The sequence below is a fragment of the Durio zibethinus genome, chromosome 27 (assembly GCF_047325235.1).
Source record: "Durio zibethinus cultivar Kanyao isolate XHJ-2024 chromosome 27, ASM4732523v1, whole genome shotgun sequence".
In the NCBI taxonomy this organism is placed as follows: domain Eukaryota; kingdom Viridiplantae; phylum Streptophyta; class Magnoliopsida; order Malvales; family Malvaceae; genus Durio; species Durio zibethinus.
Genome location: NC_143188.1, coordinates 2,036,211 through 2,055,406, shown reverse-complemented (window position 1 = coordinate 2,055,406; position 19,196 = coordinate 2,036,211). Strand labels below are relative to the sequence as shown.

Sequence of the window (19,196 nt, the reverse complement as noted above, 5' to 3'; positions counted from 1 at the left end):
TGCTGTTGCAAAGCAAGCATCATCCTCATCAATTTGGATGTTACAAAAATCTGATAACAGAAAGAACATTTTTGGGCAATGCCTGTCTTCTAAATTGAATTCCCTTATCAGATTTAAGTTTAAATAACTGAGAAATGTTGAAAACTGTTATGGTAGATACAAATTGGTTTGGTAGGGAGCATTGCAACAGCAAAAACCTCTTGCAGTTGAACAGATGGCCTAACACAAAGTTGGTGGGGATTAATTACCTTTCACTTGGCAGAATCAAACAAACAAATTTTCTCATTCAATTAATTTTGCAATCACGATTTCCCTTGCTGTTTCTATTCAAAATTTTATTCTTGTTGAAAAGCTCTTGTAATTAGGTATGTCAATATTATCTATATTCAACGAGGAATTTGATTTTTTATGTGGATGAATATTATATTGTGGGTATAGAGATAGAGATGGATATGATTTTAAAATTTTTTTTGTATGAGAATCGAAATAGATAATATAATATCCGTTCTGTACCTATATCTGTGTCTTATATATATTTATATATATTTAGTAAATAGATTTTTATTAAATAATATAAATGATTATTTTAGATTAATTATAATTAATATATTTTTATTAAAAATATATATTAATAAAAAATTATCAAAATATACAAAATAAAAATAAAAAAAGTTAAAAAATAAATTTTAGTTTTTTTTAAGCTATGGGTATGAAAATTATCCAAATCTATTAAATATTTATAGGAATGAAAATGGAGATAAATTTAAAATATTTATTAAATATGGGTACGTGAATATATATAATAAAAAAATTTAAAAATAAAGATAAAAAATATTTTACCTTACTCATATTTTATCCATCCACATCGATACTTGTAATGTAGTTTTATACCTTTATAAATTGTAAGGTGTTGTTTAGTGTGTGTATATATATATTTTATAAAAAAATTATAATTTTAAATTTATTAGATATCATATTTTAAAATTAAAGATGAATCCATGAATTAAACTTCGATGTTCAATGGGAAGGAGATATTGCAATAAACGTATAAGTGAAAAGGTATTAAAATCTAGAATATTGGTGGGGTCGAAAGGTCATGTTCAATAATCCTTTTGGCCCCTCCATTGCTCTTATCATGAAGAAAATTGTTACCCAATCCGTAATGCTTTTGGCCTTGTTTCCCTCCCCAAGTCTCTATCTATGATCCATCAGCTCACTTTTGCTTCCTATTGGAGGTGTCTTTTATATTCTCATACTACAAGACAGGATCATAGGGACAAACTAAAAGATACAACCAACCTCACCTAATGCATCAAATAATGATCTTTGAAAGTGAGAGATTGCTCCCCTGCCCTATTGATCCTTTTTTCTTATATCACTTGGAAAATAAATAATAATAATAATTGTGAAAAAAATATGGAATATAAAAAAGTATTAGAAGCTCAAAAAGAGAAAAAAAAATGGGATGTATGAAGTATATTAATATATACTTGTTGTGATAAAGGAATGGGAAGGCTAGTTTATTCCTTTTGCATTTCTCATTGATTTTTTTTTTTGTTTTTTTTATTAGAGTTTAATAATTTTGAAATATATATTTAAAAATTAATCATTTTACATGTGCCAAAATGGGTAAAACCAAATTGAAATAGAAAGTTATATAAAATTATGTTTTTTCTTATGAAGAGAATATGTATGTTATGTAAACCATAATTTGAATTGTTACAAGAGTAAATTCATTAGTGAAAAGGGTTTTGACGTATATTTTTATTTTTCATGGATTATATAAAGGTTTTATATTTAATGTATTGATAATGTACACAATTTATACATTATCAATTAATTAAATGATGTCATTCCATTAATGAGGTGAATAAGATGATGATAACTCATGAATGAATATTTTTTTTTAAATTATTAATTTTTATATAATTTTAATGACTAATATTTGTTCATTAATTAAATGTCATTATCTGATTCACTAACATTGTATACGAAAAAAAAACTTACTTGAAATTCTTTAAGTAAAACTCATGAAATTGCTTAATAAAAATGATTAAATAAAAACTAAAATCGAATATAAAAAACCTATATATTAAAAGGTCTTATTATATAAATCAAGCATGTAAAATTTTAAAAGATTTAAATAAAATTTGATATCTTTTTAGGTAAATATTTTTAGTAAAAACGTTGATAAAATTTTATCATTAAATAAATATTGATCAAATTTAAATTATAAACAATATTTTTAATAAACTTTTTTACATATTATTGATTTCACATTAAATTCTATCAAAAATTTTTCTTATTAAATCAATATTAATAAGCAAAAATTTTTTATTAAAATTTTTATTAAATCAATATTAATAAGGCATTGCATAAATTTCATTTAAAAAACTTTATATAAGTTTTATACATTTGTAAGATCTATACATTAACAATATATCTTTCACTTATTACTTTTTAAAAAATAAAAAATTTTGTGAACAAATGCAATTAAAGTACTTTTAAAATTATTATATAAAGTAATATCTTCATTATGTAATATATATATATATATATATTCCTTCAATGACTAATATATTGAAAATCATCAATAAAATTGCTAATTACTATATTTAATACAGAATTATTTCTCCTACTATAAGTAATTTATTAGTTAATTTTAAAGAGTGTTTTAAGGATATTTGTTAGCAAAACCTAAAATGGAATTGTTATTGTTATAAAATTTGGTTAACAGGTAATTGTAAGCATTGCTTAAAAAAAAAAACTATTTAAAAAAAATTTCATTTAACAATATTTTTTATCAAATTCAATAAAAAAATTACATAATTATAAATTTTTCTTTAAATATCATTAACCAGTATCCCTAATAGCTAACTAACATTTTCTTTTTTTTTTTTTTTAATTTTATGAGAATAAAAATTTTAAATAACTACTTATAAAAAATTATATTTAATGCACAATTAATAATACATAAGAATTATTGAATGCTACTTTATCTATCCATCATTAAAACTATAGTAATAATTAATATTATAGACACTCAATTTGGTTCAAGCTCGGATCAATTGGATCTGGTCCAAATGGGTAAGCCCATTTGTAATTTTATTTTTATTTATTTTATTTATTATTACTATTATTATTTATTAATATATAATTATTTTATTTTATTATTATTATTTATCTATTAATATATTTTATTATTTATCTGTTAATATATATATTATTTATCTATTAATATATATTTTTTATTTTATTTTATTTTATTTTCTTTTCTTTTGATTGATCCCCGATTGGGATTAGGATAAAAAAAACTAAAATTTTAGAGTGAATCTGAGGCTGACAGAGTTGGGATTGGATTCAAAGATTGAATTCAAATCCCAGAGGAAATTGAGATTGATCAGAAACGATTCTGATCAATCCTTATAAATAAGTGCTGGAACAAACACAGAAATGACACACACAAAAGGAAAACAAAAGCTAAAAAAGGGTTGTGGTGCGTTAGAACAGCTTTAGGAATTGGTGTGATTTTTTTTTTTAATTTTTGGTGTTTTTTTTTTTGAAAAATTTTTGACAATTTTTCAGAATCCGACGAAATTTTTCGGTGAACTTTAAATTTTTCGACGAGTTTTTCGGCAAGATTTGAAGATTCAGTCGACTTTTTTCAAATTCCAATAGAAATTCAACCAAAATCTGGGATTGTTTAGAGAGAAAATGAGAGAAAAAGAGGAGAAGAGAAAGAGGGAAAGAAGCGATTTGCTGAAAAACAGAGGTTAGAGCCTTTTATACTTACTGAAAAATGACGTTGTTTTGGCGTTACTATTCCCAGAGGATCCGCGCGTTTTGAAATTGGGCGACCTTATTCGAGCACCAACCCGCATTTGACCGGCGTGTGACTCGAGTGCTAGCCGAGCCGACGTCCCCGAGCCGAGCCGAGTCTTCAAGCCGCCTTTTTTATCTTGAACCAAGCCGTTTCCCAGCCAAGCCTAGCTGTTCAAAATATTTTTTTTTATGTTTATATATATTTATTATTATCATTATTATTATTATTTATTGATTAAATTGGAATTATTTAGTATTCTTTATTTTATTTTATTTTTTAAAAATGATTTTCTTTAAATAAAATTTCAAAAGAATATTTTGAGAAAAAGTTGAAAATATTAATTTTCTTTTAAAATAAGTTTTTTCTAAAAAATATTTTTAAGGAAAAGTTGAAAGTATCAAATTTTCTTGAAAATAAGTTTTCTAAAAAATATTTTTGAGTAAAAGTTGAAAATATCAATTTTTTTTAAAAATAATTTTCTAAAAAAAAATTTTGAGGAAAAGTTGAAAGTATCAATTTTCCTCGAAATTAAAGTTTCAGAAAAATATTTCGAAGAAAAATTGAAAGTATCAATTTTTCTTATACAAAAGCAATAAGTTTTTGAATAGAAAATAATTTATATCTAAAGTTGAATCATTTTTTTATTTCTTTTTCTTTTTTTTTTTGAATTTTTTTTAATGTTAAATAATCCGACGATAAAGCTTCTACAAGTGAAACAGTAATCTTATTGCATACTCTTGAGATGAAGAAATTTTTTCAATTTTTTGCTAAAAGTATTAGAGTCAATTAAGAATAATTTTCAATAATTAATTATTTGATAAATTTTTAAGACTTATTGGATAACACAAAATTAAGCTGGTATCATCTTTCGATGGGCGTTGTGAGGGTCTGCAACATTCCTCACACGTAACCGTACTCCCGAATCATATTCTGGTTAGTAGACCTGAACCGGACCTTTAGACTTAAGTATTACTTAAAATGATAGATTTTTTAGGGGATCAATTACACCTAAATAAAAAAAATTGATGACGACTCTTTCAAATCAATGTATAATAATAAATTTTCGGATCTAGACGTTATGAAAAATATCATACTTTCCTTTTTAAAAAATAAAATATTTATTAAGTGCTTAATTATACATTTAACATCTCATAACCAAATCAATCTTGCAATTTAATATTGCTATATTGATTTACACGTTGTTTGAATTCAAAATTTTTAAGAAATTATAAAAATATTTTTATTAAATGTGATATAAATAAATTTATTTAATATAAAAAAATAAGAGTTGAATTAGAAGTATTCATAATCTAATTTTAATTAAATTAATTGATTAAATTAATTTAATTCAATTAATTGATTGATCATCAAATTAATTTTGATCAATTATTGAAAATAATTTTTAAAAAATTTTAAGTTTTAATTAATTTAATTCAAAAACTAAATTAATCAAAATATAATAAATTTTATATATAACTAAATTTATGAAACTACTTATTTTAATTCAAGATATTAAAAGTTTTAATTTAATATTTTAGTATTTAAATATTTTTTTAAATGATTTTATTTATCTTATTTTAAATAAAAAAAATTAAAAATTAAATTTAATATATTCTATTATTCAATTAATAAAAAAAATTAACTAAATTTATCAAATTAATTTCGAGTGATTAATTTTTAAAATTAAATAATTTAATTTAATTAATAAAATAAAATAAAATAATTTATATAATTTTGTACGTATGAAAAACAAATGTCAATCCATACAATTTTATTGTCAACTCAGAGAAAATGATTTCTTAACAAAATTAAAAGCCTAAAAGAAAAAAACAAAGAGACATTAAATCAGACCTTTTTTCCATCACACATTCACTGTTTTCTTGTTGCGTGTAATGGTTTTCTTTCTCGGAAAATGAGCTTTTTATTACCATTGCTTTTCTTTTTCTTTTTTTTTTGCCCCTTTGGTTTTGCTTTTCCCGGGGCAAAGACAAACTCACCCATGCACACGCATCGATTTTCTCCCTCTTTGTCTGTCTCTCTCTCTCGATCTCGAAAGTTGAGAACTTGAAGCAAACGAACGTACGTTTCCCCTCAGTTTTAGGGTTTGCATTTTTCAATTGTTTTTCTTAATTTTTGTTTGGGGTCTTTCATTGGTTCCTTTCGTTTCCTTCTTGAGCACCTAATCTTGTTTTCTCTCAAGAAAAGTTAAGTACAAATATTTTTGCCTTGAATTAAAGAAGGAATCCCTTAAATCCTCTAGGTGTTTGCTTCCTTTCCCAACCTTGATTTAGGGTTTCACTTTTTCTCTTTTTTTTTTTTTTTAAATTTAATTTTATATTCTCTCTTCCCTTTCTTCCATTTTATCTTAAAAAATCCCCTCTCTTGGATTTGCATTGTCCCATAAAGACTAGCTCTTATTTTCTCCTTTTTTCTTTTTTTTTTTTCATTTCCATCCAATTTATTGTCTTTGAAGCATGTTTTCTAACCAATTTCCTATAAAAATACCCAAAATGTTAGCTTTAAGAAAAACCCATGTCTCCATTTTCACCTAAAATTGCTTCCTTTCTGGCTTCCACTCATTTCAAATTTAGTTTCTTTAAGGCCTTTTATCAAACAATTAAGGTACACTTTGGAAATTTCCTCTTTTTTATGTTTCTTTTTTCTGTGTAACTTTGCTTTGAAATCATGGGTTGTGTTCATGGAAAGTGTTGTACTAGATATCCATCATCATCAGATGGTGATTCAGGTCGCCATGGAGAAGTGAGACCTTACAGAAACAAACACATTCTTACACAAAGGTCATTGGAGTTAGTTCCTGTTCCATCTCACAACTTTACTTTGCAGTACTCAATCTTAACACAGCATGGTTATTACCCAGACACAGTTGAGCGGGAAAACCAAGATAGTTTCTGTATCAAAACACAAATTCAAGGTAACCCAAATGTTCATTTCTTTGGTGTATTTGATGGACATGGTCAATACGGTGCTCAATGTTCAAACTTTGTTAAGGATAGACTTGTAGAAATGTTATCTAGTGACCCCACATTGTTGGATGATCCTTTAAAAGCTTATACTGCTGCATTTTTGGCTACAAATTCTGAGTTACATAATAGTGAAATTGATGATACTATGAGTGGTACCACAGCGATAACTGTCCTTGTTGTTGGGGATACTCTTTATGTTGCTAATGTGGGTGACTCAAGAGCTGTGATTGCTGTTAAGGATGGGAACCGAATTTTGGCAGAGAATTTATCTAATGATCAAACACCATTTAGAGAAGATGAATATGAAAGGGTGAAGTGTTGTGGGGCCAGGGTTTTGAGTGTTGATCAAGTGGAAGGCCTGAAAGACCCGAGTATTCAAAATTGGGGTGATGAAGAAAGTCAAGGTGGTGATCCTCCAAGATTGTGGGTTCCTAATGGGATGTATCCTGGGACTGCATTTACAAGGAGTGTAGGAGATAGTACAGCGGAGAAGATTGGTGTGATTGCTGTTCCTGAGATTTCAGTTGTTCGGCTTACACCTAATCATCTATTCTTTGTTGTTGCAAGTGATGGAATTTTCGAGTTTCTCCCTAGCCAAACAGTTGTCAACATGGTATGATATATGCAATCCTTGGAATACATTAATGACTTTTATGTTTCCTACTTGTTTAAATACTATGGTACATCCATCTTTCATCTGCTGACGTTCCGATGTTTGTTGATATAAAATATATTTGCTTTTTATTTGCATGCAGCTGCTGAAATAACTTGTACAAGAAGATTTAATGCATGTTTCTTGCAAAATGATCTTTGAAAACCTGTATTATACTATCAAGTTTGATAAGTAAACTCTTGAGAAAAGTGCAATAGAATTGTCCCATGTCTTTTGCTCTTTGAACTGTTAGTAGAGCTCTCCACTTGTTGATATTATCATGAATATAAGTCATTCTCATGTATAAGTGGCTTTTCTGAGATGTAGCAATCTATCATTCCTGCTGGTTACTGCAAGATATTTGGGTCTTAATTTGAGCATTTCCTCAACAAAGTTATAATTTTCTTCACGTAGGCAGCGGCATACACAGATCCCAGAGATGCATGTGCCGCAATTTCTGGAGAATCCTACAAACTATGGTTGGAGCATGAAAATCGGACTGATGATATTACCATCATCATTGTACAGATTAAGGGCTTGTCTAATGTATGTGATATTTAAATCTTTCTCTGGCTGTTCATGTTCTCAATATTTAAAAATATAAGTTTTGCTTTATGGCTGAATTTTGTCTTGTGGTGCTGTATTCTTTCTCAGAAGTAACTGAAGTATGATCTTTTAGTATTGCTCAGCAGAAAGTTCCATTTTGCTGTTAATTTGAAGCATCTTGTCAAATTATCCTAGTTGAATTACTGCTACCAGTCATAATCTATTATGATTTTGAAAAGGAAAATTTTCTGGATTTAATTGCTTAATGTGCCTTGCTGGTGATATATCTTGTACTTACCCACATAATATAAAATTGTAGGAAAGTTCTAATCTAAAAGAAACTTTTTAATGGTCATAAATAATTGAAAATGTGATATTAATTTGTAAATATTCTGTGTAATCTCTTGAGAATAGGTTTTCTTCTCCTATTTCACTTAATTAATTTCATTGTGATTAACTAATGTTTGGGTTCTTGCAGGCAGGTGCTGTTGGCACAGACAGCAGAGTAGATTACAGGCCAATGATTATGAGGTCAGTCAAGGAAGCGCTTGATGTGTCCAGTGTCTCTGAGTCAGAAACCTATGGTTCAGTAAGAAGTGATTTGTCAGATACACAGCAGTCTTGCCAACATAGTGTTTCAATGAATCGAAGTGCAGCTATTGTTGTTCCATCTCCGATGCATCGGAGGCCTTTGCAATTGGTTGGTCACACAAGCAATGGTTTGGAATATTTTCTAATGTTTATATATTTTTGAGCCATCTGTTCTTCATTCCCTGCTGGCTGCTGCTATCACATTAGTTGATCTGCCAGAAGCGGCCTCATGCCTAGTTTCTTTGATTTGCTACCTGTCTCATTTGTTTGTTCTGTTTGTATATATTACTATTATACATATAGCCATGGGGTGAGTTGGTGCTCACCAACTCTGTTGCTTGACTCAATGGATAATCCCTTCAAAAATTTTCAAATGAAACCAATGTCCTGAGAGGTAGGAGAACTAGGGATTTAAGCTTTCCTGTTTTAATTTTCCTGCCATATGTAGGAAGAATATTTGGATTCCAAGTCATTACAAGTAAAATAAGATACATCAATCAATAGTGAGTTGACATGTTATGTGGGCGGAATAAATTTGGAAGTGTATCTTAATCATTTTAATGTGCACACACGTAGGTATGCAGGGTGGACTGGTTTAATAACCACTAGTAGTTGGTATCTGTCCAGAAAAGATAAATGCTTCATCTTTTTGCACCTTGTCTTCAAAGTATGTTATGATCAAATCTAATATTTGAACTCAATTATTTGTTCTGTTAAAACTGACATTTTTGTTTGGCTGGTATCAGGATGTGGGTTAGCCTAAAGGAAGCAAAGGGAAATTGTTTTTCCACATACAAGATTCTCATGGTGAATGATCTCAAGGCCTTATGACATGGTTGACAACCCCATATATTTGCCATGGAAAAGTGCGCTTCTGGCTGTGATCTTGCAGCTGGTAATCCAAACATGTAGAGAAAAGAATTCGTTTTGAAGAGATTCAAAGTTCCAAGGAAATTCCGCTATCAAGTTCAGGGTAGATGATCACAGGATGATCGAATGGGGACTAGGAAATATGTTCAATGTCAAATACTTCAAGGAAGAACTCTCCTTGTTTGTTCCTTCTAAAGCATTACCATGAGGAGACCTCAGATGTTAACTTCCCATGATGGATTCTGTAAATAATGTGAGAATATCAATTCGAATGACTTTAATGGTACAGAAGCTACGTAATGATAAAATTAACAGGTTTTATAACCAATGTTCCATAGTTGTTGTGGTCTTCTAATTCCTGCTGAGTTGAAAGCTTGAATGGTGCATGTGAAAGAGAAAAGTTGGATCTAACCATGTATAAAAGCTTCTTTTTATTGTTTTTTAATCCAATGAAGGCTTTGTGTTGAGGGGAATGATATTTTACTTTGGTGTACCTGGAGCCTTAACAGCCCTGGCTATTGCCCATGCGAGTTACACTTAAATACTCTAAAGTGGCAATTGCCAGGTATGGCCCTGGTGATTAACCGTCCTCCCACCAACCAAAGGCCAAGTGAGAATGAAAGAAAAAGAGAAGATTAATTACGAAATGCTAAACAGATAACTCGAAAAATACTTCACCATGAACGATACTACGGCCACATATGGTACAAGCCATACTCTCACCTTTTAACGCTAAGATGAGAACAAGGTTAGTAGCTTCACCTTGTTTTCTACAGGAAGCAAGGGAAAGAGAGAGAGAATATGAATCCGAAACTTAATTAAGTTTATGTAGTTATAAGAGAAAATATTTAACAAATTTAAAATTTAAATCTTAATATTTATAATTTCTTTCACAATCTTCAGGCTACGACCTCTTTTGTAAAAAAAGGAGAGAGAATATGCTGCCTAATAGGTGCAAAGCCTTATTATTTTCTCATCATCATACAAAAGAAACATTAGAATGAAGATTCGATTATCAAACCACCTCCTTTTTTTAATGCGAGAATGTTTAAGTTACAAAAATTCGTATATCAGAAGTAAATTGATAGCTTCTCACCTATACTGTTCTGTACTATGTTACATTTCTCCAACAACTGGCTTAATCTATCCGTTTCTGTTCCAGCCACCACTCTTTTACCATGACTGCTATTTGATTTATTGGTTGTACAAGCAACATCATCTGCAACACCCAAGCCATGCTTCTGTGAAGAATCTCCCCTATCTTTCGTGGAGATGCTTGGCGTAGCAGCATCCTGAATTTCAATGTGAAAGGCTGTCTCTTCTTGAGAAGGTTCTGGATCGAAGCCAATCCTCTGAGACTTGAGGGGACTACAGCCGACTTCAATTATTTCGTCTAGAGATGGATGACTTAAGCAACAAGGTAAAATGTCACCTTCAAGCTGTAACTTGAGTGAATCTACCGACTTCGGAGCAACATGATGACACTGCAAAACATAAGCTAAAGAGCAGGCCCCAGTTGACAAACTCATAAGCCGCCAATTGAAAATCCGTTGGAAAATTGTGATCCAGTTTGGCACTAGATAATAGCTCAAGCTGTGCAATTCGAGCAGTGTGTTTCTCTGTAGCATCACAGACGTCTCTTTTGTAGCTAGTGGAATTCCCATCATCTTGCTTGAGTGTATTAGGTATCCTATCAAGCACTTTTCAAGTAGTAATATTTGGTTATCGATATCTTTCCCCATATTGGAACCTCTTTGCAACCATGAGAGATCATCAGGAAAACTAGGAAGTCTACAGTCTCTCAATGCACATTCAAGTGGTGCAGTTTTTGGTGTTGAGCTCCATCCCACACTTGGCAAGAACAACTTCACTGCTAAAAGCTCGTCACTAGAATCTTCCAGCAACATGATCTCAGGACAAGGCCAATTGGTAGGATTTGCTTTAACAGCAGCAGAAATTTCTCCCAATGACCAATCCAACGCTTCATTGAAGACTGAGATGCAGTGATTTGGATCTACTTCATAATCACTCATCTTATCTAACACCTCCGACAAAGGACTCAAGTGGGACATAACAAGTTCGCGTGTCTTCACACTACTAAGAACAGGTTGTAGAGGTGATTCATTGGCCAGCCACTTTAGTCCTTCTCTTAACTGTTCATCACTGAAAAACCCGTTTGAGTGTTCCGGATGTTGCTTACCAACAAGGAAAACGACCAAAAAGCTGCTTACTTGTGATTTGTCAACGTTATGCAGCCCCAATTCGTTAATTATAACTGAGGAAGGATTTGAACCTTCTACATGATAAGAACCACTTAAGACCAGAAGGGGTAAGCATGAACCAGGAGTAATTGATGTCAGAAGATTATGAAGTTGGACCTTTTGGAGCTTCCATGGAATGCTAGAAGATACAAGGAACAAAATTGCACTTGCTCCAGATACTGCCTCATCCAGATTATCACAATTTGCATCCTTTACAACAGACAAGCAGCAGGTTAGATCAGTACCAGATAGGCTGGGAACCCATTTCTTCCATATTGACAAACCAGGAGATGAGACTGCTAAATCAACATCACTATTATCTTCTGTGGAAGGCATGATCTTAGAGAACAACCACGTGCCTGCTGTTAAATGGGCAACCTGGCTCTTCTGCTTCAGTTGATCTCCTTGTTTGCTCTCTGGAGAACATAAAATAATTTTCCAGCATAGGCATTTAGCATCTGGGTTTCTTTTACCCAATATACCTGACACTACATCTGAAACATTCAGCCTTGTCCATGAGCTTTCATGTTTTTCACATCTCTCCCTCATGACATGATCAAATTCAAGCTCACCAAATGTGCTCCATTGCTACAAAGGATCAATAAAATAACAATAAAAGAACAAGAATAAACACAATGAAACAACAGAAAATTTTTGCCAACTAATGCAGTATGTGTCCATACAATCATAGAGATATCAAATATGTAAGTAGAACTTTAAATGAATAAATATCACAGCCACCAGCAATGAAACTGGGAACTATCCTTTTAAGGAGGAAGAGGGGCTACAGTTCAACGTAAATGTCTCCAATAAGAACTGGCAACAGAAAATTAGAATTACTTACGCATTTAATAATAAGAAAAACTTAAAACTACTTACACATTCTGATAATTACAGTAGAATAAGAAAAAAATCTTACATCTTTGTTCTGCCAAACTGGTATCCCCAGTGGCAATGAACTTAGTGCAGCTTCAGCTGCCAACTGCCTTTGTTCACGTAATTCCCTTTTCTTTGCTGCACGTCGGCTCCACAACCTGACAGGAGAGATGCCAATAAGAAATATATAACACTAGGTCACAGCCAAAACCAGAATGACAATGTTACGGACCTGAGCATCAACTTGAGTTTTGCTTCGGCAACTTCCTTATGTTGATTATTCACTGCTATTTCCCAATTCTTAATTTCTTGATGACAATCCAGAGGTTTGTCTCCTAAATTGTTAACAGCCATTCCATAAGGCACCAAATTTTCCATATCATAATCATATTTGTCACTCAGTCTCTCTGACGTAGATGTTAAGCCACTCACAGCCATAGTTTGAGGTACTGAGTTCTTTGTAATATAATCATATTTGCCACTAGGTGATCTCAAAGGCAGAGATTTTACATTATCAATAGCCATACTTTGAGGTAAGCGGTTTTCTACAGCATGATCAAATACACCACTAGGTGACCTCTCTAGCGGAGATGCTTGTGACATATTTTGCAATGGCATTTTTTCCATGCCAGAGATGATTGTTCTCTCTCGCAATATGGTGAAAAAAGCATCATTATTTGCTTTCTCCAAAACCGCAACTTTAGCTGGCACTGACCTAGGGGAACCACGAGCCAAAGGGAAATTAAATGGTTTGGAGGACTTGAGATGACCATCTTGGAGCTGTTGCACACCTATTGATGTCTCAGTCACCGAATGAAGTTGCACACCATCCTTTGGAGAAGGAACAACTTTAGACTCGGGCATTTCTTCATCAACTGCTACAATGGAACTTGCCCTTCTAGGAGAAGATAAGGCAGTTGCACTTTTCTTATATATTTTACCCAGTTGACTCGCCTTGGTCACTCCTACAGGCATGGAAGTTGCTTCGCAAGGAACTGCAACATCCCCAGCTATTGTTCTGGATCTTTTTCGATGAACCAGTCTTGAACACTTGGTAGGATAGTCATTTTCAACATTAAGAAATGAACCTTCCTTCACCATGTATGGCTCTTCAAATTCCTTTATTGAAAAGCCATAGTAGTCTAGAATGCTTTCGATCTCCTCTTCCTAAATCCAACCACCAGAAACAGCATAAGATAAGAACAAATTTATGATGAAGATGAAAAACAAAATGTAATTTCCATTTTAAGGAAAGAAATATCACCTCAATCCCAAGCCACCTGGCAACATGGGTAACAGGGAGGCCTTGGTTGTTCTGGAGGCTAGAGTGTAAAGAAGCAAGGGCCTGGGTTCGTAACTGATCAAAGCACCACAATTTATCACCCCAATGATTATTGGAAAGAAAAAAGAACTAAGCATTATGCACCACTTAAAAGTAAATGTCATAATTTACAATTGAGGGGACATGTGACAGTGTCTTCCATCAACAGCAGAATATAGTCACTAGTCAGACTCTAATATGGCATAAACATGTGCTTGCAGAAAAGGCATTTGCTACCATTGCCATGATCCTTCCAAAACTGCTTTTTATGCCAAGCAGCAATCAAGGAATTGGGAGAAATAGGAATATAGTATAGAATGAAAGTAAAACAAAGAATCGGAGAGTTTTTGTTGTACAGTGAGAGAGAGGTGAGAGGAGATGGAATAATTCCTCATACCTACCTTTGCAAAATGAGCATGCATCAAGCATGCTTGAAGGTAACTTGCCCTCCTTGCAAGTCTAAAGAAGGCAACAAAATTACCTGTTCTGCAAGCCCTGGAAGCGCCAACAGTTTAAATAGTTAGACCAAGTTTAACACCTCATTGGCAATGAAAGTTGATGGTAAGTAACAACCTAGCTACATCACGAGCAAATAGCACTTCTGGTGTTTGTCTTATCTCCGGAGTCATCTTAACAAGGTCCAACGAGAGCTCTGCAGGTTCAACCTAATGGGGAGTGCTTATTTTCAAAGAGAAGTTGATGAAGTTTGAATAATTGATTTGCCATTTGTACTGACTTACTTTATACCCAGGATGTTTGTCAAGTTTGAGAAGTGCATAATAACCTCTAAACTCCTTTTCTGTTGGAATATTAATTCCTTTCTTCCTGTGATCATCATACATTTGGAATAACTCGACTGATGTTTTGTTCATCTGTTCAATATTTAGATGTGCATCAAATCCCTCAGAGAAGCCCTCCCCTTTGGTGTATTCACATAATTCATGCATGGCAATTATGTGAAGCCTTATCTGACAACCACAGAGATCAGCATCACTATTAGTTTAGAGACAAATCAGAGCATGAGTTGGATGTTTGTCTTCAAGAGAAATAAATACAACTTATGCTTCAGGTACTGATGTAAACATGGACGAATAAAAATGTAGGCAGGACCATAAAATGGCTATGTTTATTTGTTCATTTTAGATATAAGTGTGAACAACTTAAGTGGGTGACAACTGCTATGTAATTCACAGAAATAAAAAGGTCAGAAGTTTTGGCAGCAACAGTATCATGCTACATGGCAACAACACATGTTGTGTCTGAAATCTTTCCAGCAACAGCAGCAGCTTGCAACTTCAATTAGGAAAATAAAAAGATGATAGGGGGAACAATCAGAGGGGCAATACTCATTTAAAGGCCCAAGAGGAACAACTATAGCGTACACTTTATCAATAATATATGTAATATAAGTCAAACGAACATTATAAACAGGAATACTGTCCATCAACCTATATGAACTAAAATGAACTTTTTCTGATAATATTTTGTTGGGTTAGTTTTTACTCAACATGCATAAATAGTCAAGAATCACCATAATGGGCCACAGTTGCAAGGACATACCATTTGCTCTAGCATAGTGATAGCCTCTTGGTCAAAGATGTGCTGCATCCTCAGATCCATTCGAATTGCTCTCATCCTATCCCATAGAAAGTTATATATTCCAAGAAACCTGTCATCATACGGCTGATCTAGCAAATTGAGTAGATAATCTATTGTTTTCTGCAGGACTGACATGGGCCGTATCAAACTTGCTTCTCTCTCAGCTGTCCTATTATACTGTTATAGTAAATGTAAGCATATCCATCCTTTTTTATCGTAAACAAATCACAGAGAAAAGCAGTTTCTTTTAACATTACCTTCTTAACAGCAAGGTATTCACTTGTTTGATTTCTATCCCCATCCAAGCGTTCGTACTGGTCAAGATCACCTTTTCTTTCTCTTTCTGCCCTTTCTGACTCTGAAAATTTAAGCAAGATTTGGAGCATATTAACAGAGAAACTGCTGTCAGTTAGACAGCTCTTTTACATGTAATGTAAGAGGATAACTGCTTCTCCAAGACACTTGAAAATCAGATAAAACTGAAGCTTAAGAGAGATGAAATATATAACAGAACTTTCTTTGTTTCAAAGAATGGTAGTTTCTCCATCAATATTCTAATTAAATATCTTTCTCAAAGTTTCATTTCAAGTATTGCTGTTAAGAGCTTGCTTCAAGGTTTCAGGAGTCCAGGCAGATACCTGGACACATATCTGGACATAACCCAATGATGACTCTGGATGTTTCCATGCCTTCAAAATCAGATAAAGCACTGTCATTCAAGAACTCCATATCTGAATCTGCAGAATGTTCCCCAACAAGTTTCTTCCTCTCTTCCACATTGTGCTGAAATCTATTTGCAGACAATCTTTCATCTGAAATATCTGGTGGATTCATCTGAACATTTTCACTCAATTCAGCTTTGAAACGAGCTAATCGCTTTGCTTTGGCTTGCAATTCTCTGCAATAATTTGGAAGATTGGAATTAATAATAAAATGAAAACTATAATCAATCATTAACATCAATGCTGTCACTCTATATTAAATTTTACCGTTCAGTATCATCTTCAATGTGACTGGAGTTTTCCTGAAGAAATTCATCACAGTAAATTAAAGGAGGAGACCTTGTTCTTTTAGAAACTGGAGGCCCAATGTTTCTCACTGCAGGAGAAACAACACCTTGCGAAGAAGGCAAGGATCTCGGATGAATTAGAACATCAGAGCTAGGAGAAATAATATTTGACTTGGTACCTAACCTTGGAGGAGATCCTGAAGGCCTGCAAGAATAAAGAACAGAATTAATGAGATGGAAAAAAGGAGGAGGAATGCACAAAGCCACATTCAATGAGAATGGCAAGGCAATAAAGAAATTTGTATGCATAAGCACATAATCTCTCAATTTCCAAACAAAAATTTGACTGAATCTCATTATATAATACAGTTAGTTTGACCTTTAACACTTTTATCAAGATAGTGTCCTCATTCTTATTCAAGAAAATTGAGGAAAACAAAGGAAACAGTTTACCTTTTTGGGATCATGCCTGTTAAACACATAACATGGGGTAAAAAGGATTTTTATATCCGATAAGATTGCATACTCACCTTTTAGAGACATTGCGAACAAACTGATGATGCTCCAGGGTAACTTCGTCAGTAGGTTGTGTGGGTGGCAATCTGCCTTGTTTTGGGGCATGTGTATCAGACACCTCATTCACAAAGCTTTTCCTGTAATCAGGGGGACCTACATGATATGAGACCACAGACTGGTCCTGATGAGTTGGCAAGCTTGGATAGGTGGTTGGCAACTTGACTGGATTGTGCTGCATATGGGGCTGAAACAAAGGCCTGCATAAAAAAAAAAACAGCTGTCAAAACTTGTTACTTCAGGGGAATCGGCAGGTAGGGGCACACATAAAATAATCCTTACAAGTAAAGTGCCTCCACAAAAATCTCAACCATACAGAAAAATCATGTTCAATGAAAATCCCAAGACCATGACTGAACACAAATGCGTAAGAGAGTCAAAGGAGTCAATTTATCCAAGTACTAGGGATTGTATAAATGAAGAATTGATCACTATGGATTTCTAATCAGATAGTAATTTCAACTAGAGTCAACTTCAACTAGAGTCAACTCACATTCAAGCCAAAAGCCTTAAGATGGGTTAAAAAGTGGATAGATGACAGTTTCCCAGGACATCTTGAAAGACACCCTTAATGAGATAGAAGCAATCATTACAACAACTACAAATAATGGATCGTGAAAAGTTTCTTGTAGAAGAAGGAACGAAAAAAGGGAAAACCAAGTGAAGATGTCACCAAATTGAACCAACCCATATCCAATATCAAGGAAAGGAAGATACTATCTCATGCAAGTAGCTGAGAAAGGATAGCATGAACGTGCCTTTGTAGGATCATTTGACTGGAGTGTCTTGGTACAGTGTCACCTATAGATAATGATGGAGGTGATTTAGCCCTCTTTGGCTCTTGAAATCGAGCAATCTTAGCTGTAACACTAGTCTCAGAATTACGTGAAGCAACAAATGATGTGACTGCAGGTGGCCTGAGATGAGTTTGGGCATTATAATCTTTTAAGGAAATTTGCCCATCAGCCCATCTGGGAGGAGATTCAACGGGCCTGGAACAAAATAAGAATAATCAAATCGGCATTCTGAGACAAATAAATTGTGATATTTCATAATAAAAGAAACTGCAACATATATTAGACAATACAAGATGCATGCAATTTTCAACTCCTGAATTAATTCTTGATAGAAAAAACTTATTTTTGGATCATAGAACTGATACATAAACTGCCTCAAAGGTTGCTCATTACCTAAGTGGAGCCATATCGCCATTAATGAAAGAAAGCAATTTGAACAATAAGGCAAACAAACATAAGCCTGGAAAAAGAAAAAAATATATAAAAACCAAAGCTACAGATTTGCATAGGATCTTACCTTTGGACTCCACCATACTGATAAGGTCTCACAGCTGGACTAGAGTTCTCAAAAGCTGGAGCTGGTGACCGCACTCTATCTACAGCTTCAATTCCCCTATAATCAGAGCAAAATCCACAAGTTTTTAATCAACAAAAAAGTAACCGAATGTGCAATTAAAGCAGTGGAAGGATTCTGGATTCACAAAAAAAAAAAAAAAAGCAACTTCCAGCTTCCATAAGCCGCAATAATACAAAAAAAAAAAAAAAAAGCACCTCCATGCCAGTTGGTATATAACAAACTAAATCTGCAGTACAATTAGCAATTTAAACCCTAATAAAATCATAAAGTTTCATTCTTTGTTCCCTCCTTCAATGCAACTTCTCTCCTAAACCCTCAACTGACAAGAAACCATTAGAGAAGTGCAAAAAAACCATTGAAGATTTGAACTTGGAACGCTGAAAGATCAAATTAGAGCCATTAAAGAAACAGACTTTAAAACAAAATACCCGAAGGGTCTTATGGTGGCAGTGGAGGAAGTAGGAGGAGGGCGTTGAAACTGAAACGGGTTTGCAGATTTTGGGGCAGTTGTTGGACCTGAATGCTTCCCAAACCCTGACATTCTTTCTCCTTCCTTCCTAGTTTATTGTTCTTGTTTTTGAGCTCTTGAAGGGATATCTAAAATTTTGAAAGCATGGGTTTCATTTGCTGCTTTCAGACAATAAAAGGGTTTTTTTTTTTTTTTTTGTTAATGCTGGAGCTCAGTGACCTTGATCTTATGTCAGGGTTTTCTTTTTT

General features: G+C 32.9%; 2 protein-coding genes across 8 annotated transcripts; one reads left to right on the top strand and one right to left on the bottom strand.

Annotated features, from left to right (window-relative positions):
* The first annotated feature begins 5,778 nt into the window (after positions 1 to 5,778).
* LOC111279990 (putative protein phosphatase 2C 35) lies at positions 5,779 to 9,794 on the top strand. Of its 6 annotated transcripts, XR_016334822.1 has the most exons (5): positions 5,779 to 7,420; positions 7,874 to 8,005; positions 8,484 to 8,724; positions 8,900 to 8,990; positions 9,343 to 9,482. XR_016334822.1 is itself a non-coding variant. In XM_022867106.2 (4 exons), exons 1-4 carry the CDS (start codon positions 6,509 to 6,511, stop codon positions 9,352 to 9,354), a joined length of 1,278 nt encoding a protein of 425 aa, XP_022722841.2. In that variant the 5' UTR covers positions 5,779 to 6,508; the 3' UTR covers positions 9,355 to 9,794. The 6 variants fall into 6 exon arrangements, 4 of the variants coding, with proteins under 4 accessions (XP_022722841.2, XP_022722840.2, XP_089612754.1 ...); XR_016334823.1 differs by lacking the exon at positions 8,900 to 8,990 and having other exon boundaries at positions 7,878 to 8,005; positions 8,484 to 8,705; positions 9,343 to 9,794; XM_022867106.2 differs by lacking the exon at positions 8,900 to 8,990 and having other exon boundaries at positions 8,484 to 8,705; positions 9,343 to 9,794.
* A 611-nt stretch (positions 9,795 to 10,405) lies between these two features.
* Positions 10,406 to 19,170, bottom strand: SAC3B (SAC3/GANP/Nin1/mts3/eIF-3 p25 family). Of its 2 annotated transcripts, none has more exons than XM_022867103.2 (15): positions 18,893 to 19,170; positions 18,420 to 18,515; positions 17,864 to 18,097; positions 17,063 to 17,305; positions 16,513 to 16,737; positions 16,162 to 16,421; positions 15,781 to 15,881; positions 15,485 to 15,700; positions 14,665 to 14,892; positions 14,498 to 14,589; positions 14,326 to 14,419; positions 13,868 to 13,960; positions 12,836 to 13,770; positions 12,647 to 12,761; positions 10,406 to 12,315 (listed from the first exon to the last, which is right to left on the bottom strand). In XM_022867103.2, exons 1-15 carry the CDS (start codon positions 19,018 to 19,020, stop codon positions 10,537 to 10,539), a joined length of 4,839 nt encoding a protein of 1,612 aa, XP_022722838.2. In that variant the 5' UTR covers positions 19,021 to 19,170; the 3' UTR covers positions 10,406 to 10,536. The 2 variants fall into 2 exon arrangements, with proteins under 2 accessions (XP_022722838.2, XP_022722839.2); XM_022867104.2 differs by having other exon boundaries at positions 18,908 to 19,170.
* Between the last annotated feature and the right edge of the window lie 26 nt (positions 19,171 to 19,196).